The sequence below is a fragment of the Balaenoptera physalus genome (genome assembly GCF_965194825.1).
Source record: "Balaenoptera physalus genome assembly, chromosome: 7".
Classification (NCBI taxonomy): domain Eukaryota; kingdom Metazoa; phylum Chordata; class Mammalia; order Artiodactyla; family Balaenopteridae; genus Balaenoptera; species Balaenoptera physalus.
In genome coordinates, this window is record NC_138886.1 from 31030211 (window position 1) to 31054540 (window position 24330).

The 24330-nt window shown below is 37.3% G+C and overlaps 1 protein-coding gene and 1 long non-coding RNA gene across 9 annotated transcripts in view; one reads left to right on the forward strand and one right to left on the reverse strand.

Annotated features, from left to right (window-relative positions):
* Positions 1–12996, forward strand: part of LOC309663975 — a 129778-nt gene extending 116782 nt beyond the window's left edge. Inside the window, exon 6 of the long non-coding RNA XR_014265524.1 lies at positions 6186–12996. This is a non-coding gene — a long non-coding RNA (uncharacterized lncRNA). The remainder of the gene's footprint in view (positions 1–6185) is intronic.
* PLPPR1 (phospholipid phosphatase related 1) overlaps positions 1–24330 on the reverse strand; it is a 274835-nt gene that overhangs the window by 110024 nt on the left and 140481 nt on the right. For 5 of the 8 annotated variants that reach the window (XM_082468763.1, XM_082468756.1, XM_082468758.1 and 2 more), the window contains exon 2: positions 24067–24174. In XM_082468763.1, the coding sequence (XP_082324889.1) occupies positions 24067–24129 (63 nt within the window). In that variant the 5' untranslated portion in view covers positions 24130–24174. Of the gene's footprint in view, positions 1–24066; positions 24177–24330 lie in introns of those variants that run through there. The other 3 variants (XM_082468759.1, XM_082468761.1, XM_082468760.1) reach the window with 2 other exon arrangements.

The window sequence follows — 24330 nt, forward strand, 5'->3', positions numbered from 1 at the left end:
GGGGGGTCTCCTGCAGAGGTGGGGGTGGCTCTGTTTCACCGAGAGGACAAGGACACTGGCAGCAGAGGTTCTGGGAAGTGCTCCTTGGCATGAGCCCTCCTAGAGTCTGCCATTAACCCCACCAAAGAGCCCAGGTAGGCTCCAGTGTTGGGTTGCCTCAGGCAAAACAACCAACAGGGAGGGAACCCAGCCCCACCCATCAACAGTCAAGTGGATTAAAGTGTTACGGAACTCTGATGCCACAGCAACAGTCAGCTCTACCCACCCCCAGAGCCTCCCGTCAAGCCTCTTAGATAGCCTCAACCACCAGAGGGCAGACAGCAGAAGCAAGAAAAACTACAATCCTGCAGCCTGTAGACCAAAAACCACAGTTACAGAAAGATAGACAAGATGAAAAGGCAGAGGGCTATATACCAGATGAAGGAACAAGAAAAAACCCCAGAAAAACAATTAAATGAAGTGGAGATAGGCAACCTTCCAGAAAAAGAATTCAGAATAATGAGAGTGAAGATGATCCAGGACCTCGGAATAAGAATGGAGGCAAAGATTGAGAAGAGGCAAGAAATGATTAACAAAGACCTAGAAGAATTAAAGAACAAACAAACAGAGATGACCAATACAATAACTGAAATGAAAACTACACTAGAAGGAATCAATAGCAGAATAACTGAGGCAGAAGAACGGATAAGTGACCTGGAAGACAGAATGGTGGAATTCACTGCTTCGGAACAGACTAAAGAAAAAAGAATGGAAAGAAATGAAGACAGCCTAAGAGACCTCTGGGACAACATTAAATGCAACAACATTCGCATTATAGGGGTCCCAGAAGGAGAAGAGAGAGAGAAAGGACCTGAGAAAATATTTGAAGAGATTATAGTCGAAAACTTCCCTAACATGGGAAAGGAAATAGCCACCCAAGTCCAGGAAGCGCAGACAGTCCCATACAGGATAAACCCAAGGAGAAACACGCCGAGACACATAGTAATCAAATTGACAAAAATTAAAGACAAAGAAAAATTATTGAAAGCAAAAAGGGAAAAACGACAAATAACATACAAGGGAACTCCCACAAGGTTAACAGCTGATTTCTCAGCAGAAACTCTACAAGCCAGAAGGGAGTGGCATGATATACTTAAAGTGATGAAAGGGAAGAACCTACAACCAAGATTACTCTACCCGGCAAGGATCTCATTTAGATTTGATGGAGAAATCAAAAGCTTTGCAGACAAGCAAAAGCTAAGAGAATTCAGCACCACCAAACCAGCTCTACAACAAATGCTAAAGGAACTTCTCTAAGTGGGAAACACAAGAGAAGAAAAGGACCTACAAAAACAAACCCAAAACAATTAAGAAAATGGTCATAGGAACATATATATTGATAATTACCTTAAAAGTGAATGGATTAAATGCTCCAACCAAAAGACACAGGCTTGCTGAATGGATACAAAAACAAGACCCATATATATGCTGTCTATAAGAGACCCACTTCAGACCTAGGGACACATACAGACTGAAAGTGAGGGGATGGAAAAAGATATTCCATGCAAATGGAAATCAAAAGAAAGCTGGAGTAGCTATACTCATATCAGATAAAATAGACTTTAAAATAAAGAATGTTACAAGAGACAAGGAAGGGCACTACATAATGATCAAGGGATCAATCCAAGAAGAAGATATAACAATTATAAATATATACGCACCCAACATAGGAACACCTCAATACATAAGGCAACTGCTAACAGCTATAAAAGAGGAAATCGATAGTAACACAATAATAGTGGGGGACTTTAACACCTCACTTACACCAATGGACAGATCATCCAAAATGAAAATAAATAAGGAAACAGAAGCTTTAAATGACACAAAAGACCAGATAGATTTAATTGATATTTATAGGACATTCCATCCAAAAACAGCAGATTACACGGTCTTCTCAAGTGCGCACGGAACATTCTCCAGGATAGATCACATCTTGGGTCACAAATCAAGCCTCAGTAAATTTAAGAAAATTGAAATCATATAAAGCATCTTTTCTGACCACAACGCTATGAGATTAGAAATGAATTACAGGGAAAAAAAAGTAAAAAAGACAAACACATGGAGGCTAAACAATACGTTACTAAATAACCAAGAGATCACTGAAGACATCAAAGAGGAAATCAAAAAATACCTAGAGACAAATGACAATGAAAACACGACGACCCAAAACCTATGGGATGCAGCAAAAGCAGTTCTAAGAGGGACGTTTATAGCTATACAAGCCTACCTAAAGAAACAAGAAAAACCTCAAGTAAACAATCTAACCTTACACCTAAAGAAACTAGAGAAAGAAGAACAAACAAAACCCAAAGTTAGCAGAAGGAAAGAAATCATAAAGATCAGAGCAGAAATAAATGAAATAGAAACAAAGAAAACAATAGCAAAGATCAATAAAACTAAAAGTTGGTTCTTTCAGAAGATAAACAAAATTGATATGCCATTAGCCAGACTCATCAAGAAAAAGAGGGAGAGGACTCAAATCAATAAAATCAGAAATGAAAAAGGAGAAGTTACAATAGACAGCGCAGAAATACAAAGCATGCTAAGAGACTACTACAAGCAACTTTATGCCAATAAAATGGACAACCTGGAAGAAATGGACAAATTCTTAGAAAGGTATAACCTTCCAAGACGGAACCAGGAAGAAACAGAAAATATGAACAGACCAATCACAAGTAATGAAATTGAAACTGTGATTAAAAATCTTCAAACAAACAAAAGTCCAGGACCAGATGGCTTCACAGGTGAATTCTATCAAACATTTAGAGAAGAGCTAACACCTATCCTTCTCAAACTCTTCCAAAAAATTGCAGAGGAAGGAAGACTCCCAAACTCATTCTATGAGGCCACCATCACCCTGATACCAAAACCAGACAAAGACACTACAAAAAAAGAAAATTACAGACCAATATCACTGATGAATATAGATGCAAAAATCCTCAACAAAATACTAGCAAACAGAATCCAACAACACATTAAAAGGATCATACACCACGATCAAGTGGGATTTATCCCAGGGATGCAAGGATTCTTCAATATATGCAAATCAATCAATGTGATACACCATATTAACAAATTGAAGAATAAAAACCATATGATCATCTCAATAGATGCAGAAAAAGCTTTTGACAAAATTCAACACCCATTTATGATAAAAACTCTCCAGAAAGTGGGCATAGAGGGAATCTAACTCAACATAATAAAGGCCATATATGACAAACCCACAGCAAACATCATTCTCAATGGTGAAAAACTGAAAGCATTTCCTCTAAGATCAGGAACGAGACAAGGATGTCCACTCTCACCACTATTATTCAACATAGTTCTGGAAGTCCTAGCCACGGCAATCAGAGAAGAAAAAGAAATAAAAGGAATACAAATTGGAAAAGAAGAAGTAAAACTGTCACTGTTTGCGGATGACATGATACTATACATAGAGAATCCTAAAACTGCCACCAGAAAACTACTAGAGCTAATTAATGAATACGGTAAAGTTGCAGGATACAAAATTAATGCACAGAAATCTCTTGCATTCCTATACACTAATGATGAAAAATCTGAAAGAGAAATTACGGAAACACTCCCATTTACCATTGCAACAAAAAGAATAAAATACCTAGGAATAAACCTACCTAGGGAGACAAAAGACCTGTATGCAGAAAACTATAAGACACTGATGAAAGAAATTAAAGATGATACCAACAAATGGAGAGATATACCATGTTCTTGGATTGGAAGAATCAACTTTGTGAAAATGACTATACTACCCAAAGCAATCTACAGATTGAATGCAATCCCTATCAAATTACCAAGGACATTTTTTACGGAGCTAGAACAAATCATCTTAAAATTTGTATGGAGACACAAAAGACCCCGAATAGCCAAAGCAGTCTTGAGGGAAAAAAACGGAGGTGGAGGAATCAGACTCCCTGACTTCAGACTAAATGCAAAGCTACAGTAATCAAGACAATATGGTACTGGCACAAAAACAGAAACATAGATCAATGGAACAAGAGAGAAAGCCCAGAGATAAACCCACGCACCTATGGTCAACTAATCTATGACAAAGGAGGCAAGGATATACAATGGAGAAAAGACAGTCTCTTCAATAAGTGGTGCTGGGAAAACTGGACAGCTACATGTAAAAGAATGAAATTAGAATACTCTCTATCACCATACACAAAAATAAACTCAAAATGGATTAGAGACCTAAATGTAAGACTGGACACTATAAAACTCTTAGAGGAAAACATAGGAAGAACACTCTTTGACATAAATCACAGCAAGATCTTTTTTGATCCACCTCCTAGAGTAATGGAAATAAAAACAAAAATAAACAAATGCGACCTAATGAAACTTAAAAGCTTTTGCACAGCAAAGGAAACCATAAACAAGACGAAAAGACAACCCTCAGAATGGGAGAAAATATTTGCAAACGAATCAACGGACAAAGGATTAATCTCCAAAATATGTAAACAGCTCATTTAGCTCAATATTAAAGAAACAAACACCCCAATCCAAAGATGGGCAGAAGACCTAAATAGACATTTCTCCAAAGAAGACATACAGACGGCCACGAAGCACATGAAAAGATGCTCAACATCATTAATTATTAGAGAAATGCAAATCAAAACTACAATGAGGTATCACCTCACACCAGTTAGAATGGGCATCATCAGAAAATCTACAAACAACAAATGCTGGAGAGGGTGTGGAGAAAAGGGAACCCTCTTGCACTGTTGGTGGGAATGTAAATTGATACAGCCACTACGGAGAACAATATGGAGGTTCCTTAAAAAACTAAAAATAGAATTACCATATGACCCAGCAATCCCACTACTGGGCATATACCCAGAGAAAACCATAATTCAAAAAGACACATGCACCCGAATGTTCATTGCAGCACTATTTACAATAGCCAGGTCATGGAAGCAACCTAAATGCCCATTGACAGACGAATGGATAAAGAAGTTGTGGTACATATATACAATGGAATATTACTCAGACATAAAAAGGAATGAAATTGAGTCATTTGTTGAGAAGTGGATGGATCTAGAGACTGTCATACAGAGTGAAGTAAGTCAGAAAGAAAAAAACAAATATCGTATATTAACACATATATGTGGAACCTAGAAAAATGGTACAGATGAGCCGGTTTGCAGGGCAGAAGTTGAGACACAGATGTAGAGAACGGACATATGGGCACCAACGGGGGAAAACTGCAGTGGGGTGGGGATGGTGGTGTGTTGAATTGGGCGATTGGGATTGACATGTATACACTGATGTGTATAAAATTGATGCCTAATAAGAACCTGCAGTATAAACAAACAAACAAACAAAACAACTAATACTAAACTTTCATTGGGTTATTTGTATGGAAATATGTTAATATAAATGTTTCAGACATTACATGAAATTTTTCAAAATCTTATATGTTCTGGTATAACGTTACAAGTCATAATCCTAGTTATTACTTTAAAATGTATATCTCAGAAATAACTAATTTTCTTGTCAACTTCATTATTATGAACTTTCATCAAATCTTTAACTGTGGTCATTTTTAAGTCTTTTGTCATTTACAGACAGTTCTGGGTGTACTCTGATGCTTTTGCAAATATGTTCCTATAAAAGGGTTTCATCTTCAAGAAATTCATGGAAAAGACTCTGACAAGTACAGGTTTCTGGTAACTGACTGTACTGCTGAACTGAATGAATAAGCATTTTCAGAACTCTAATGAAAAACTGATGAACTCATGAAAGTGCTAACAAAAGATCAAGATGAAAAAAAAATTAATTACATGGGACTGAGTGAACTGATGAGGATGAGTATAATTTTTGTGACTTTCTGTCTGAATTAAAAAAAGAAAAATCCCACAAGGACTCAGAGGCAAAGAATATACAAATCAATTTTCACTGCAAAGTAAAGGAGCTGTTACAGTGGAGGATTACTGGACTGAATGTCAATATTATGACATAGTATGAGTGTGTTTCATGTTTGGTAATTGCAATCATTGTTGCTTTTGTTGTGGTCATCCATGTACAATGCTTGGTGTCAGTCTATTTATCTCTTGTAAAAATAAAATACAGTGTGTGTGTGTGAAAAAAAAAAGTAAAAAAGCTAATTTTAAAAATATTAAAAAAAATAGGTGAAAATATAAAACAAAATGCTTAAATGCATATATGCCCCCAATAACAACAATGACTTTTGGGTGTGCATTCATACCTATTGGCTATTTTCCTATAGATGACAAAGCACTACTTATCCATGATTTACTTCGTTTAGAAACACCCAATTTCTGGCAATGACAAGACCTCTTCTTGGAAAAGAGAGTTTTCAAAAACACTTATCATATGAGTGTCTCTAAAAGAGTTTTTCTTAAAATAAGATCCACCTGCCAATTGCATTTAGCATTATATGGAGTAATTGTTTAAAATGTAGATTCCTAATCAACCATCTTATCTGAATCTAATCTCTGAGGAGTCAGGAATCTACATTTCTAACCCTTCTATTGATTCTCATACATTTTGAAGTTTTAGAACCACTGCACTAAGACCTTGAGGGTAGAGAAAGATAATTTCCAAAAAGAAACAAAAACTTGCATTGAACTTATGAAGCCTCTTTGTAGATACAGAAGGATTTTGCAAGCATTAATGACTCCATTTTTCTTTCGATGGGCATTTAAACATAACCATTACCCACTCTAAGGTTTGTGCTAGACTAGACTGAACTGGGGTGAGCACGGGCTCCTACACTGTCCCCAGCTGTTAAACAGTTCCAAAGTTGAATTTGACTCAAAGGTCTGTTGGGAACTCAGACATACTGATTAGCCCAGTAAGAAAATCTCAGCCCTACTAGAGAAGCTAGAGAATCTCAGAAACCCATTCTGTACTTCCAGGGCTCTGAAGACCCAGTCTGGAGTGGGGTTGGTCTCCAGGGAGATGAACAGGCACGCACAGTGGCAAAGCACTAACAGAAGGGCCTGGCTGGGGCTTTGCTTTCCCAATACATGGGGGCGGCAGCTGCAGAATGTCCATAAATGTGGCTGGACCTCAAAACCAGAGTGAATCACATTCTGCATCCTCAGCTGATTACCAGCCAAGCCCAGGCACACTCCCTTAAAGGAACCAAATGGGAAGGTCAGAGTCAGGGGTGATTAGCTGTGATGCTAGCATAGAACGTGAACTTCCTTCTCTTCGACATCTCCATCACAACATAATGTTCATCTTTATCTCGAAATACTGGATTTCCCTATTCAAAGTATGATATGAAGTCCTCGAAGAGATAGGGGTTGGGGTACGTGAGCTCTACCAGTGGGTTTGAACTGCTTGCTCCTACCCCTTCACACACCGCTCTGTATCTCTTGGGAACAAATAGGATAAAACCTTACATTTATTAGGGTACAAAACCAACACTTAGGCTAAATTAGCAAAACAAAAACAAAAACTGCAAGGTTGGGTTTGTTTTTTTCTTAACATTTAGAAATAGGGAATCCTTCTATACTGGTATGATCCTGCTGAGTTTATGAAGACAGATGGGAAATTAAGAGAAACTTACATTACCTGGGGAAGCAACCTTAGGTTATTTTAACACCAATTTTCAACCAACATTCATCTCTGTAGACCACTTAATCATGTCAGTCACAAGAAAACAAAGATAGAATTCTCATTCTCAAATTCCCTTTCCTGTTGTGATCCTACGTGGGAAATATATTCTCATTTGTAAGTGGGAGAAGAAACCATTTGCTTCAGAGGAAAGAATTATTAGAATAGGATATATTCTGAATGCCATAACAATTTGTTCTCTCATTTTTGGAATAAAAATAACTACAGAATAAAGACACACATGTTACAGAAACAAATATGTGTAATTTGCACATATGTGTAAGTCTGTATTTTTGTCTCCCAATCTCTACTTGATCCACATAACATATACAAGTCCCATTGCCTTATTTCATAGGACAATCATACTTGAAGCTGGAAGAAACCTTAGTGTTCAATCTATCCATTTCACAGGCCAGCAAATGAGGCTAGAAGGTTCAATGTGATTTCTGCAAGGCCACATGCCTATAAGGTCATGCAAGAAAGAATATAAAAGCCTAAACTCCCCAACTCCTGGCCCAGTACTGTTTCCAAAGGACCATAGAGTCTTTCTTCCCTAGGGTCTCTACTGAGATCCCATACTGTACCAGTCAGAATGGCCATCATCAAAAAACCTACAAACAATAAATGCTGGAGAGGGTGTGGAGAAAAGGGAACCCTCTTGCACTGTTGGTGGGAATGTCAGTTGATACAGCCACCATGGAGAACAGTATGGAGGTTCCTTAAAAAACTAAAAATAGAACTACCATATGACCCATCAATCCCACTACTGGGCGTATACACTGAGAAAACCATAATTCAGAGAGAGTCATGTACCACAATGTTCATTGCAGCTCTATTTACAATAGCCAGGACATGGAAGCAACCTAAGTGTCCATCAACAGATGAATGGATAAAGAAGATGTGGCACATATATACAATGGAATATTACTCAGCCATAAGAAGTAACAAAATTGAGTTATTTGTAGTGAGGTGGATGGCCCTAGAGTATGTCAAACAGAATGAAGTAAGTCAGAAAGAGAAAAACAAATACCGTATGCTAACACATATATATGGAATCTGAAAAAAAAAAAGGTTCTGAAGAACATAGGGGCAGGACAGGAATACAAACGCAGATGTAGAGAATGGACTTGAGGACACGGGGAGGCGGAAGGGTAAGCTGAGACGAAGTGAGAGAGTAGCGTTGACATACATACACTACCAAACGTAAAATAGATAGCTAGTGGGAAGCAGCCGCATAGCACAGGGAGATCAGCTCGGTGCTTTGTGACCACCTAGAGGGGTGGGATAGGGAGGGTGGGAGGGAGACACAAGAGGGAAGACATATGGGGATATATGTATACATATAGCTGATTCACTTTGTTATACAGCAGAAACTAACACAACATTGTAAAGCAATTACACTCCAATAAAGATGTTAAAAAAAGTATATAAAAAAAAGAATGTAAAAAAGCATAGAAAGTACTTTTATTGCTCCATCTGTAACATAGCCTGGGTATGGAAGACATCCTAATGGTGTGATGGAGTTAGAATAAACACTGCCCTCCTGCTGCTTTTAGAGATGGCACTGCCCCGAAATCATTCAGCCCTGACAAAGTTGATACTGTTGAAAACATGCATCTGCAGGAGGTGAGTAAAAGTGAATGATTTCAGGTCTTAGAGTCATTTGACATTTCTTATAGCTCTTGGCAAATTCCATTCAGTTCTGTACAATGAGTTTACTGAGCATTACAGCAGAGGCAGCCGGTGCCCTGCCCACAGTCCCTTGGCACTCACTGTTTTCTCACAAAGTGACCCTCTGCCTGAGGGCTTCCTGAGATGTGGGAGCGTGCTGGATGCGTGCAGGGCTGGCCAGAGCGCCCAGGAATCAATGTCCCTTGGAGTAAACCTCAAACAATGATGCAGCTACCATATGATAAATACTCCAGCTTCCTCGCCCCTCAGTTGAGATAACTCTGAGGCATCTCCGAGGCAGCCTCCTAGGGGTCTCCAGCAGGCGCCGAGCCCAGTTCTCCACCCTGGGCACCTGCTCTCACCATGTCCTAGCTTCATTCCTTTCCCATTTCTAACAGGTACTTTCAAACTACTTGCACTCAAATCTTTGTTTTAGGGTCTGTTCTGGAGGAATCCAACCTAAGACAAGCATATATGCTCTGTACAAATCACTTTTCTATAATAGGTATCAGAGATCTGAAGAGGAAAAATATACCACCCTAGCCCTCAAAAGATAAGACCTCTAGGAATGTAACCACGAAGGTAAGACGAGAGAAGACAGAGTACACAGAGTACTTTGGGAGAAGACTGGGGATGTATATAATACAACAAAAATATGTTCACTAATGAAAGACTCACAAGAAAAAGTGGAATTTGCCGTTAAGGACTCAGCACAAAATTCTCTACAGCAGGAAGGCATCAAACAACCTAAGTAGTAACGTTACACACATCAAAGAAAAAACCAAGGTGCTGATTTCACTTGGAAATATGTGTTGGAGGATTTGTCATTACTTACAACGCAAGCTTGAATGATCAACCTAAAAGGAAAGATTTTATACAACCCAGGGTTGTATTTTAGTGGCAAGGGCAGGTACATAAACCCCTAAACTGGCTGGACAAGATCAATTGGCTATTTTGCATCTTGTGCTTGAAGAGTGTCACAACTATCTGTCTTTTCCTTCAGTTCTGTCAAAACAGACTAATTTCCGTGCAAGGCAAACAGTTAAATTTTGTGTATGTCACTAGGCTGAAAGTCAGCCATTTGGGTTTTCACTTGAGCTAGCGACTATGCCAAAGTCAGCCAAATGTTTGCAGGTTGCAGACACCGGCTACACAGCATCCTATAAATAACTCTCCTTCAGCCCAAGACAGTTACTGAGTAAAAATGACAGAACAGAGCGAGTTGAATAAAAGTAGATAAGAAATCTTAGGGCATTCTTGAGTTGATAAATGCTGGCTTTTTCACGGTGTGTGGTTCTAGCTGGGCTGTCTTGTGAGCTAATGAGTAGAAAAGCATCTACCTGCCATGTGCCAGGCACCTTAAAAACACTATTTCAGCCTTAAAACAACCTAATGAACCAGGTATTATTAGTATTAGTATTATTACCCTTTAACAAATGAGAAAACTGCAACTTGGAGATGCTTAGTAAGGTCTGACAGCTGTTTTGTCAGACTCTCAAATTTAAACTTTTCCCAAAATACCATGCTTTAGGGCTGGAAAGAAAGCACACCAAATTTCAGCTTCAAAGTGTCTTGTCTTAGGACACGCCAAAGATAAGTTTGAACAATTGAGCCCTCAACTGTTTGGTCAAATAACATGTAGTTCCAGTGAAAATGAGTGTTTAAAATTTTTTTTGTTTTTTTTGGCTAAGCATTCTTTTGTCTACTATCAAAAGAAAATTAATTCCTTAGTTATCTAAATTACATGTAGTATACACAGAATTAATATTTATCTCCAGAAAAATCTGAAGATTTTCAAGAAAAAGCTGCAGGATTTAATATCAAGTGATTAGGATACTTTTGGAAGGATGTTGAACACATTAAACTTCATAAGGGGATGCACACCCACACAAAAATAATAGCAAACAGTGTGAAAAATAAAATTGCCTGAATTGACTCAATTTTAATTAGGTGGATTTAATAAAATTTCCTTTATCAAATCTCTTAAAAATTTTTTTTCACCCTCCATTCTTCCAATCTTATCCCCTAATTTCGCTGGAATAAAGTTGTTCTACTCCACATACAGTACATTCTCTGCCTTAGTTTGGGATCCGCTTCCCCCCACCAAAGTGGACCTTGAGACAGTGATGTGGGTGCAAGTAGTTTATTTGTGAAGTGATCCAGGAAGCACCTGAAGGAGCGGAAAGGGAGACAAGTAAGGGAAGAAAGCCAATGAAGGTGCACTAGTGAATAGGTTACCACTAGGGGCAACTGGCATTCTACCTCGCTGGGAACCTCTCAGAGACTATATGAAACTCCCTTCAGAATAGTCCTGCTGAGGAGTGAGGAAGGTAGACAGTTTATCCACCATCATGCCTTCTTCATTGGTCAAGGGGAACTGAAGGTAACCCCCCAGCCATCATGGCCTCCTCAACTTGTTAGGCCTAGCATGTTTCTACAGCTAGAGAATGGCCCCTAGACAGAGGACAGAGAAACCTGTATGTCTGTTCAGGACTGTTTGCAAGTGCCCTGGGTCAAGGAAAAATGGGCAGGGTGCTGCCCGCATTTGCTGCACTGTGTCTGTCCACAATGAACTGCTTTATTGATCGACTTAGTTTTCAACTTTACTGGACATAATGACCTGAAAGACAAAGAAAAATACATATCTCTAGCCCCCTGCCCCCATTCTGGTTAAGATCAGTAGTTGGGTTCAGGAACCTGAATTTTAACAAGCACCCAATTGTTCCAAAGCAAGTGGTCCCTGGGCCACTGTGTGAAAATACTGTGCTAGTGTCGCCAAAGACCATGAATCCATCCCATGTGTGTTAACCAGTGTCTGGGAGAGAAAAATCTCTAAATTGGCCACAGATGGATCTTACTTTCCTATGTCCCATTTTTTCAAATATAAGCTGTTGCTTGTAAGGGGAATATAATGAGAGTATGTGGATGGTTAGCACTTTGGAAGTCTAATTCTGGAAAATCACTTTAAATATAGATGCATCCAACTGATCATGGGTCAGAAGCAAAATTACCAGATACCCTTATGGTGGAGTGACCATACTTTTCCAACAAGATGGTGTGATGAGTAGGAGTGAATATAGGGGGAAAATAAGAAGAGTTGACATTGAAACAGAAAATGAAGCCATTGTACCTACATGTGTTGGTCAGAATTCTTAGGAAAAAAAATATCTTCAAGCCTTCGTTACAGGGAGCTTGCATATAAACCAGTGCAGCTTTGGGAAGCATCAAAGCCAGACCAATTGTTGAAACCATCTTTTTCAAAGTTTCCTGGGTTATGATAAAGGGTGACATGGTACTTCTAAAAGCAATTGGCTATGCTCAGAATTTTTTTGATGAAGTATTGTTCCTTTCACATTCTTCTCATCTGTCTGATACATATTATGGAGAGAGGGTAATGAGGGCCCTGGGGCCATGACACTTGTTCGTCTCTCTAAGAATGATATTCTACAGTCTGGAGAGAGATGGCATCTATTGTAAATAGTGCACATCTGAGCTCATGTCTCCTCTCCTTGGCTCCAGGTTCTCATCATCACGTCTCTCTGACATTTCCTGTTATCAGATAAGGTATAAACTTAAAATATCCAGAAGTATCCTGGTTTCCCAAAGCCTTTAGGATAAATACATTGCTTAATATGGCCTGCAAGGTACTTCATGACCTGGCCTCTGTCTGCCTTCCCGGTCGCCTCTGTCTGCCTTCCCGGTCTCCTCTGTCACTAATCCCTGTTTTATCCTTTAAGCTCCAGCCTTATTAAAACTCTTTGAGCTTTTCAATTCTCTGTAGATCCTTAGTTCTTGGCTCATGCCAAGCTGTCTCTTCCTCCTGGAAGACTCCTCCTCCTCCTCCTTCACTTGAGTGAACACTCACTAGTCTTCAGGCATCGCTCTAAATGAACTTTCTCTGGGATGCTTCCCCCGCCCCTTTGGAAGGTGAGTCAGAGCTGTTATAGAATTTTTGTAGGCCTTGGGATCTAACACTTTTGAAGGCTCCTCCTCACATCACATTCAAGTAGATTCAGATATAACACATTATACATTATATAATTGTTCTTGCTAAAATATTAGGAGATGATTTTTATATTTCTGCTTTTGAAATTATTTGGCTATGAATAATTTAATTTGCTATCGATTATGACAGGGTCAAGAGTTACAGGTTTGGTTGCTAACTCAGTTAATAACCAGCTGTGTGACCTTAGACAAGTCACTAAACCTCTCTGAATCTCAATCATCTGATCTGAAACAAGAGAGATTTGCAAAGTGATCTAGGCCCCCATTTAGCACTAAGAGCCTTTATTCTTAACTGTGAGGAGAGATGTTTTTGGTGCTGGTAAATGTCTGGGGGTAGGAGTGGGACAAGGATTCTTTACTCCACTGACATAACAGGCACCAAGGAGATACAGCCACTGGTAGGCACTCTGGCCAGAGCTGCCAGTTGAGTAGAAAAAGACAGTTCCACAAATATGTGTAGAAAAGACAGTAGTTCTAAAACTGAAAATAAGAACAATCATTATTTTATATAATGAACAATCTAATATACCAACCTATAACCAGAGGAAAATCCAGAGCACTCAAATATATTTTCCTAAATATGTTTTTCTAAACAAGACTGACAATTGAAGCATGATTATAAATATTTATAGTAATGCCCCCAAGGCTTCTGTTGGTGACAAACATATAGTATGTGTTGTAAAAAATAAGCCAGTGTTAGAAAGAGCAACCCTCACTATTGTTTCAATTAATTCTACACTGAGAAATGATATGAGACTGCAGATTTTTTGTGAATGAGTTTAAGTTACAGAAGAAGTAGACTGTTTCTATCTTTGTACAAAGGTATTTTCATATTTCATACTATACACATCAATAACTTAGTGTAATCTTAAAAGGAAGTTATTTTTTCTCTGATAGAAAAAGTAATCAAGTTCTATGCAAAAAATGTACTTCTAATCCCAACACTCAGAGATGAACACTGAGTTTTGCACATACCTTTTCTTTCTAGGCAGTTATATAGCCACATATGCATATTTCCAAAATGGCATTACGTTTTACAGCTGTGCTGCAGAATTTGAATGGAGAGGTTATCTGGCTTGGAGGCTACAATATCTACTGCCATGACCTGAACACACCTGGCATGTCTGAGAAGTCAATGCAGCTGATGGTCCACAAAACATTTTCCATGAACTAATCTGCATGGGAAAAGGGGAAGGAAAAACACGAATAGAGGAGCCAAGTGTCTGCCTTAGGTTTTGGTCCTTCCACGAGTACATGGATTCAGTCAGGTCTGAGTCCTGTGAACAGAAGGCTGTAGAGACACAGCAGCGCCCCCTGATGTTCAGGTGACCAAGTGAAACATCAAGTTGGGAGTAGGGTTTTTTCCTATCCTCTGTGTAGACAAAGTACCAGTGGCTGAGATATTAGCATCCCCCATGGGAGCAAAGCCAGCAGTGGTAGGGATGAGGCACCTTTATGTGGCTTCTTTGCTTGAGAAAATGGATATGCATGGCGGGAGCTGATGAACAAAATTCTCTAATTCTCTGGGTAATAAGAGCCCAGAGACTGCTTCATGAGCATTGGTATCAATCCCGGGCTTAACCAGGGAAGACTGGAGAGCTTCTGGAACCCTCCATGAGCAGGTGTGAGCAATAGACGGTAGAGAACAGATTTGTGGTTGCCAAGGGGGAGGGAAGGATTGAGAGTTTGGGATTAGCAGATGCAAACTAGTATATATAGAATGGATAAACAACAAGGTCCTACTGTATAGCGCAGGGAGCGATATTCAATATCCCGTGATAAACCATAATGGAAAAGAACATAAAAAGGAATGTATATATATGTATAACTGAATCACTTTGCTGTATAGCAGAAATTAACAGAACATTGTAAATCAACTATGCTTCAATAAAAAAAGTGTGCCTTTGGGGTCAAAAGGGGAGTATAAAATCTTGAAGATTTTAGGACACAGTGCCAAGCTGCTTCTCCCTACAGATTGCTATTTCAACATTCCTATAAATTATAATTTTTATATGCTGTGAGATAGATTTGACTTCGAGGGTTTTTTGTTGTTGTTGTTCTTTTAGAATAAATGATCATAACATTCCATTGGTTTAAAAATTAGGCTTGAATCCTAATTCCAAGATTACATCAAGAGAAATACAAAGAGTTTGGCCAGCCACACATATCAGTGACAACTTAGACTGCTTCATATTATATTTAAAGGATGAATTTTATAAGAAAATGCATCACAAAGCAAAGAATGAATTCACCTGCAGCCTGTGCAAAATAATATACTGCAGTAGGGACAAGATGTTTTTATAGTTCTTGAAGAATATAACTGTTCAGTCCAGAGTCTGTCATTATTTTGTCATGATTGTCTGGGCTCGTGACCCATAAGGTAGAATGTAAAATTCTACGAGGATCAGAGTATTGGTGCATTCATTCAACATTGTGAAGAATGCTTGGTTTAAGGTGCTATGTCAATTATTAGGGAAACTGATAGGAAGCATGCTACCACATTTTATACAGCATGGGAATAAGGTGGTCTGGAAAACGACACAAAGTAGGTGGCTGAATTAAGGAAAGCATTCTTGGGTAGAATCTGGGAAACGGCACTTGGGTGTGGATGGTTCCCAACATTGGTATTTTGATAATATGAAAAATAGATACCTAAATATTGGCATCGTCCTTTTGCCCCAGTACTGCAAACAATAGTCAAAATGATGATTAAATAAGGAAATGCATGGGAAAGTACTTTATAACGTGCATTTGTCATTGCAAGTTTTAAAAGACCACAGATTTTTCATTACTTTGTTTGAAACCTTACCCAATAACATCTCAATATATTCTAAAAACATTATCCCCCTAAGGCCAGGAATGTTGCATATCTGAGGATTAAACTGCCAGAGTTCCTCTCTAATTGTCAGGGGTTTGGTGTCCATGTATATGTGTGTGTGAGTATGTGTTTGGTTAGTTTTATTTTTCATCTTTGTTGATTTTGTTTTCTGTTTTATATTGGGTAGAATCTGTTATTTTAAATTATTTTTATGCTAACATTTATTAACCACTTATTACTTGACAAGCACTTTCAGGCGCATTACCTCATTTCTCAAAAGTGCTCAGGAAGAAGCTGTTTTTACTTCCACTTCACAGATGAAGCAACTGAGGTTCAAGGAAGGTGCACAAGTTTCTAGCAGCAGAGCCAGGACTCAAACCCAGTGCTTCTGACATCAAGTTATTTTCTCATTCTACTCTACTATGCATGAGGATAAGATTTGATACTTTCTCCTTGCAAGAACCAGCAGAGTTTTTTTCTTTTTTTTTTTTTAAAGGAGAAAAAGATCTCAATGTGACTTAAATATAAATGCAATCTAAGTCTCAGCAACAAGGCAATCAGAGCTGCTAAATCTTAGCAGCTGCAAGTAAAGAGCAGAAAGCAAGGCCAAGCAACTCTTCTTTTAAAATTTGAGGCACATGAAACAAAGATACTGAAATGGCACTCATTGTCCAAAAATGATGAGGTGGAATTCCTTAACTTCTGGCCCTGGAGAAAGACACTCAGAATCACCGAGTTCTTGCAGAACGTCATGAGATTATTTACCTTCAGGCTGGGATTTATAACAATCACCTTGTAGGTTACAGCTGAGAAAAATGAGTTGTCAAAAAAGGCAATAACAATTGCAAGCACAAGCAACTGTCAAAATGATAAAACTGTCACATCTATACATATCAAGCAACAGTTGCATTCATTATGTACAACTCCTGGTACTTAATACTGTCTGCCAAGGAAGCTAAGTTCCATTTAGAGTTTTGCTGTTAGCACAAATATATTTGAAAGAGACTTGACTGAGTTTTTCATGATTTTACAGAGAATGCAGTGAAATTGTCTTGAGAGGAATCCACTGATATCTGGGAAGATTTGTCAAAAGGGATATCTCAGCCCTAAGTATTTTGCAAAAGTACACTGGTATTGATTCTGGGGACATGTGAGATCTCAAACAGCTTGTATTCTCATTTTTAGGGAAAAGAATTATACTTCAATGACCAATTTGAGTGTGTTTTCCCTCAGGGAAATTCTCCGTTTGTAGATCTTCAAGCATGAGAGGTATTGCTGAAATGACAGAGAAAAGGAGAGAGAGAAGGAAAGCATGGAGAGAGGGAGAAGGGATCAGAAATATATTAAAAGGGAGAGACAGAGGTAGGGAAGGCAGAGGGAGAGAAAGAGAAAAATGGACTAAGGATGAAAACCACAAAGAATATTTGATTATTTTGATCACTTTTTTGAAGGTACTTTGTTGTACATTTATCCTCACCAAAAATTAATATTATTGATTTCAAGGAGTAAAAATGAGGAAGAGGAAGTTGATGTCCTCATGTTCATTTATAGGTTGGTAACTTTCTACCACTTTTCCTACACCCTCTGACTTTTCTAGCTTTTGTCTAGTTCAGCATTTGCTCTTTTTTTACTTGCTCTAGTAGAACCAGATCAGTGAAGAGATGAAAGCTGGCCAGAATTTTAGTGATTCTGGAGTTCCCTCTCATTAGTGATAGAAAAGTTTATATTCTGGCCCTTAAAGTCATTATTCTCTTGTCAAGGGCTTTCCATTTAAGAGGCTTTAGCCAGCATGGAAAGGTACATTTTAAGGATTAGCTGACACTGGGAGATGTATACGAGACATTTTTCTGAATATCTAACTTTCGAGGGCTTGGTTTCTGGAAGCACCAGCATTACCCATTGCATATCGTACTTCTCAATCTGTTCTGCTGTCCTCCCACTGTTAATCCCCTCCTTTCAGCCCATTATCTTCTATATGTACTCTCTTAATCTACAAACTTTGCTCTCTCTCCAATGACATCTTAACCCCTTATTTTCATTTGTGACATTCAAGGATTACCTAGAGCAATGCTCTCCTGACTTGTTACCATCATGAGACCTTTCCTGCTGCATGCTGCTTTGTCAGATAGCCTCTCTAGCACTGTTTCAGCCTTCTGGGTGAAACTTTCACCCAGAAAGCAGGCTCCTGCTTTGTCAGCAGGCTTCTGCTTTGTCAGCACATTTGAATTTTAGAGACTGGTTGGCAGCTATTCTCCTCACCAATTACCACAAATAAAACACCGCCCCCTGCCCCCCAGTCAAAATTTTGTGCTCATATAGTTGAAATCACCAAGAAAATACACATCAGTGCTCCAACTGTGGGTACTTTGTGCCTCTCATCCCCACCCTCCATCCCCCACACATGTTAAACACGGCCTAACAACCATGGACCTGCAAAAAACTTCGTGAGATCCAAGTTACAGAAACCTAGTTAGTATGTAAAGTATGCAAAAAGGGCAAAATACTTAATGACTTGGGAGAGAAAACTAAGTTCTAAAAAAGTGAGTGTTGAATGAATGAATGCATTCATGGAACAAAGATGGCATGAAAACATTCTAATGCAAACATCTACAAGCAATGGTTAGCCTTTTTCTTTCTTTTTAATTCACAGGTGAGCTCAATCAAAAAGCGTACTGAAAATAAGAGTGGTAACTGAGTAAACTGATGATAGTGAACCTAAATGGGACTAGAGAAAGGAGTACATGTCAATCTTAGTAACAAGGTTTGGGTTTTAATGTCCATGAGGATAGGACATCCTGAGGACTTGAGCTGGAACTGAGACGCTTATGTAAAAACCAGAATTCCTGAAAGCTTGCTTTTCACTTCAGAGAAGAAGTGTTCTATGTAAATCCACCTGCTGGCACAGGAAGACTACAAGGAAGATGAACTTTGATTAATTATACTTTGGGATTGTGCAAATTCGACTTACGAATATAGTAGCGTAAACCCAAGAGAAACATGCATGTAAAAACTTTCCAAAGAGATACTCTTAAAACCTAAGGCCCACATGAATTCTACAGAAGAAGCAAGCTCTGCCAAAAATGAGCTAAAAATAATTAAAAGTATAAATAAACAATTCACCATGAGCTAGAGACAACAGACACAACATACAGGAGGATTACAATATCAGTAATTTCAGAAAAGAGAATACTCTGAAAGAATAAAAAATAAAAACCATAAGCATAGAAGTACTATAAAAACAGATTTTTTTAAATGCACATAGAACTTCTAGATATTAAAAAAAGATGGGTTAAGAGACATGGACTATAGAAAGAATAAGAAGATCCAACATACATCAAGTAGAAAAAGAGAACAGAGAATGGAGGAAGAGAATATTTGAAGATGTGATGTCTGAGAGTTTTATAGAATTGGTATAAACATGGCTTCATATTCAAGATGTAAAACAAGTCCTAGCCAGTATAAATACACACTTAGATATGTTATACTGAATTTCAGGACACCAAAGAAAAATGTAAAAGCAACTGGAGAGAAAAAGTGGATTACCTATTAAGAACAGTAATAAGAGAAGAGTTTTTATAGCAACAATAAAGACATGGGATGGAAGGAGAGTGAAATGGATTAACATTATGAAAGTTCTGAGAGTAGAAAATAAACTAGTCAATCTAGAATTCAATGCCAAGATAGATAACCATTCCAGATTAATTGTAATGTAAAGATGACTTCAGATAAATATTAAGAAGTTTTACAATTCACTAGATCCTTGCTGAAACAACTATTAAAGGATAAACTTCATGAGGAAATTAAATCCTGAAGGAGAAGAATAAAAGGAGGAATGGTAAGCAAAAAACCTCCAAACTGATGAATATGCGGGTAAAGTCACTGAAGCTGTGACTGAAAAATTAATGAAAAATTTAAGGAAGATATAAAAATCATGAATGACACTCAAGGTCTTGAAGTGACCTAAAAATAGCATTAAAAGAAGCATAGAGCTATTGATTAACCTCAATTTTTGTTGTTTATATATTTAAAATTTAGGACTAAGCTTTAAAAGAATAGAAATAAAATCTATAATTTGTAACATAAAGGGGGATTCAAACAAGGAATCTAATTTAGAAGGCAGAACAGAAAAAAAAGTCCATGCTTATTTATAATTTAATATTGAAACATGAAGTATTTCCTTTAAAGTCAGCAACAAGGTAAGGATGTCCTCTACCATTGCCTTTATCCAATATTACCCTGCGGAACCTTAGCCAAAGCAATAAGACAAGAAAAACAAATTAATCGTAACATTCAGAAAAGAAAAAACCAGATCTGCTACTACTTGCAGATTATATAACTGAAAAAAAATCTAAGAAATATACAGATACTAGTAAAACCAATAGTCAAGTTTAACAAAGTTTTTTCAAGAAAACTGATTTAAAATATTAATATTGTTTCTATAATGAAGCAACAAACAACTGGAAAATGTAATCATCTCCCCACAATTCCACCACTAGGCAATCCAAGGAAAGCCCTTGCACACATGTACATAGAGATAGAAATAAGAATATTTTCTGCAAAAAAAAAAGCTGTAAGAGTATAAAACTTTAAAAAAAATAAACAAAAAAGAATCAACAAAACCATCCTTCAGTAGGTATAGTCACACAATGGGATAAAATGCAACAATTAAAAAGAATGAATTGCCAATCTGGACAAATCTCAGAAACATAATGTTGAATGAAAAGGTAAGTTGCAAAAAGAAAGTTCATTATGGTATCATTTATATAAAATCTCCCTAAAATATAATTTATGAATATATGGACATGTAGGGAAAATATGAAAATATGCGTAAGAATCATGCAGGGGAATGGAGCCTCTAACTTCACATACATACAACTGACCCTTGAACAATGCGGGGGTTAATCCACATGTAACTTATAGTCAGCACTCTATATCCGTGGTTCCTCCACATCCACGGATTCAACCAACCATGGACTGTGTAGCACTGTAGGGTTTACTATTGAAAAACAACTGCATATAAGTGGAATCGTGCAATTCAAATCCACATTGTTCAAGGGTCAACTGTGGTTACTTCTGGGTCTAGGACAATAGGACTTCAGCCATAGCTGTAATATTTTATATTTCTTGAAAAAATATTTGAAGCACATATGGCATAATTTTAAGATTTGGTCTTGATGGTAGGTGCAGTGATGTCTGTTATATTATTTTCTCTGTTTGAATCTTTTCATAATTAAAAAGCAACGTGAAAAGATATTTATTGATCATATTGACATTTTAACCAAGTTATTTTTGATCAAGTTTTCTGATATTCCAGTTATAATGCCTAAAATAATGTAGGTAAATAATAAGTATTTTCTTTTGTTTCTTTTGTTTTGTTCCTATTGGATCTTACTCAAAGTTTTGTTGTGCAATCTCAGAAGAGACTTAAAAAAATTATTTTTAACCTTTTGACCCCCTTTACCCATTTCTGTCCTCCTCACTGTACCCCACCTCTGGCAACCACAAATCTGTTCTCTGTATCTATGAGCTTGTTTTTTTTTTCCTTTTCAGATTCCACATATGTATTCCACATATTTAGATTTCACAATCATACAGTATTTGTCTTTCTTTGACTGACTTGTTTCACTTAGTGTAATGCCCTTGAGATCCATACATGTCACAAATGGCAGTATTTCACTTCTTTTTGATGGCTGAATAATATTCCATTTTATATATACACCACAATTGCATTATACATTCATCTATTGTCGGACACTTAGGTTGTTTCTATATCTTGGCTATTGTAAATAGTGCAGCAACGAACATGGGGTACATTTAACAATAAGCATTTGATAAATGAAATGCATGAGAATCATGAAAGCCACTTTGAGAGTCACCTCTTCCCTTCTCAGTTTCTACTTTATTCTACTTCACTTCTACTTTTTCTTTCTCCTGATTGTTTCAGATAAGTCAGTGATATGTCTTAAACTATGCAAAGTAAGAATGACAATACAGCAAGAAAAAGAATAAGCTATCTTTCCTCTCCAAGATTTTTCTTATATTTATGTTTGTGTCAGGTTAAGGCATACAAAGATTAATTTATGTCTTTTGTTGTTTGCTCTACTCATCAAGCTCATCATTCACACATTAGAGGGCTGAAAATCTTTAGAGCTAGAGCTTCCTGCAATAAATTAAATCTCTTACTTTAAGGTTTGTTTCCTGTTCGATTTTTAAGAAAATTTAAAATGAAATTGCTACCGTGAGGATAAGGATGATGACAGGTGACTTATTCTAAATTACCCCTATTTACTTTAAAATTTTATTTTTCTTATGACAAAAGAGAAAGGGTTTTAACATTGAAAAATATAATGTTACAGCCTTCTACCATTTCCCCCATGAGCAGTGAGAGAAAGGACTCCTTTTTCTACATTACAATTTCAATATGAACAATAGTAACTAGAACCCACTATATATATAATGTACAGTTATTGTCTGAAAGGAGTTATTCTTGGCCTTGTATAGCAAGATAAGAGTATTAAGAATATGTGTTTATGTTGAGAAATGAGTTCTTTGTTTACCCTTTCAGAGATACAGCTTGAGTCTGAGTATCTTAACTTATATCAACACCTCTGTCCCAACCTAATCTCCTATATTTCCACCTGGTTTTTCAATACAAACAGGTTCACAAATATCACCAGAAAATAAATCATCTAGTAACATTTGTTCATCTAAACTACCAAGGGATATCTATAAGGTGAAACTCAAGGATCAGCCAAACATATATACTTGGCCCCAAAATCAGAATGCTCAAAATTATCCAACTGACTATGTAAACAGCTAAAGTTATTTCAAGAGCTAGAAGATAAAAACAAACAAACAAACAAAAACTTGTTTCATTGATTCATAGGCTGTGTTTAAATAACGTATGTACTGAAAGTACATTTTTGCTAATATCAGTAGTGGTTTAATTCAAGTGTCTGTTTTCACACAGGTAATAAAATGGATCAATGTGCATATTCCTCCCATACTCAGCCAAAAAGATCCCCTGCCCCATAACATAAGAACAAGCTACAGATGATCCTTGGGATGGAGAGACTCTATGGGTAGTTACCCAGAAAGGAAACTCAGGACATTTACTTTTCAGCTCTTTATATTGTCATATTTTAAACACAATTTTCAGGATAAAAACCAATCTGTTAGATGCTCTATTTCTTGGAGTAGATGCTCTATCTCTTGGAGAAGGCTTATAATGTCATCTCTGGCAAATCAACATCTTATTTTGAGATAACCTGGAGTAGCTTTTTTTTTTCATCATATTATTCCAAATTTCCTAAAATTTCCATGTCGTTGTCTCTTCCATAGCAAACATTATAGAAAGGGAGGTACAGTGGGGAAAGGGTGCAGGAAGTTTAACCAAAAAGAGGCTGGAGAAATTGTTTGCTGGTACAAAGTTGGAGCAACTCAACAAAATCATTTATGAACAAAAGAAGTTGCACACTATAGAAGTTCTCAATATCCCACTAAAGAAAAATGCCCAGTGGAAAGAGTCAACTCTAAGATTTCTTTTTCTTTATATGGGCTCCAAGGCAAAAGGCCTCAACTAACATTATCTGTAAACCTCATTTATTGAATTCCTAAAACATGATATTGATTTTTCAAAAAATAATTTAATCAAAATGCTGCATTCATAATTAATAATACATTCAAGTCACCACTGAAAATAAAAGAAATCTAATAAAACACAATTATTTTGTATGCCGTACATGAACCTTGTTCTATGGTTTCCTATTCAAGAAACACTTGGCATATCTTATTAATTCTTTACCAATATTTATGCTATCAAAATTTCATTATCATAAGATTAAATAATTTTACAAAATAATCCAAGTTCTCAGCATAAAAACTGCTACAATTATTCCAATTTGTCTGTAAAGGCAAATAAATACACCTACCTCAACAAATATAAAACACGGGATGATGGAATAACTTCGTTGAGTGTTGTTTCCTACAGCCATTTCTTACAACATGTAGCAAGGCTGCACCGTCTTAAACTGTCCAGGCTGAAATAGAAAATAGATGGCATGGTGTTAAGAACCATATGTTTAGCAGTCCTACATAAAAATATCAGCTACCCTCTAGATAAGCAAGGTGTGTACAAACAATGCAAAACACTAATCTACAACACAGTCAAGTCAGACTAATAATCAGTCCAGAGA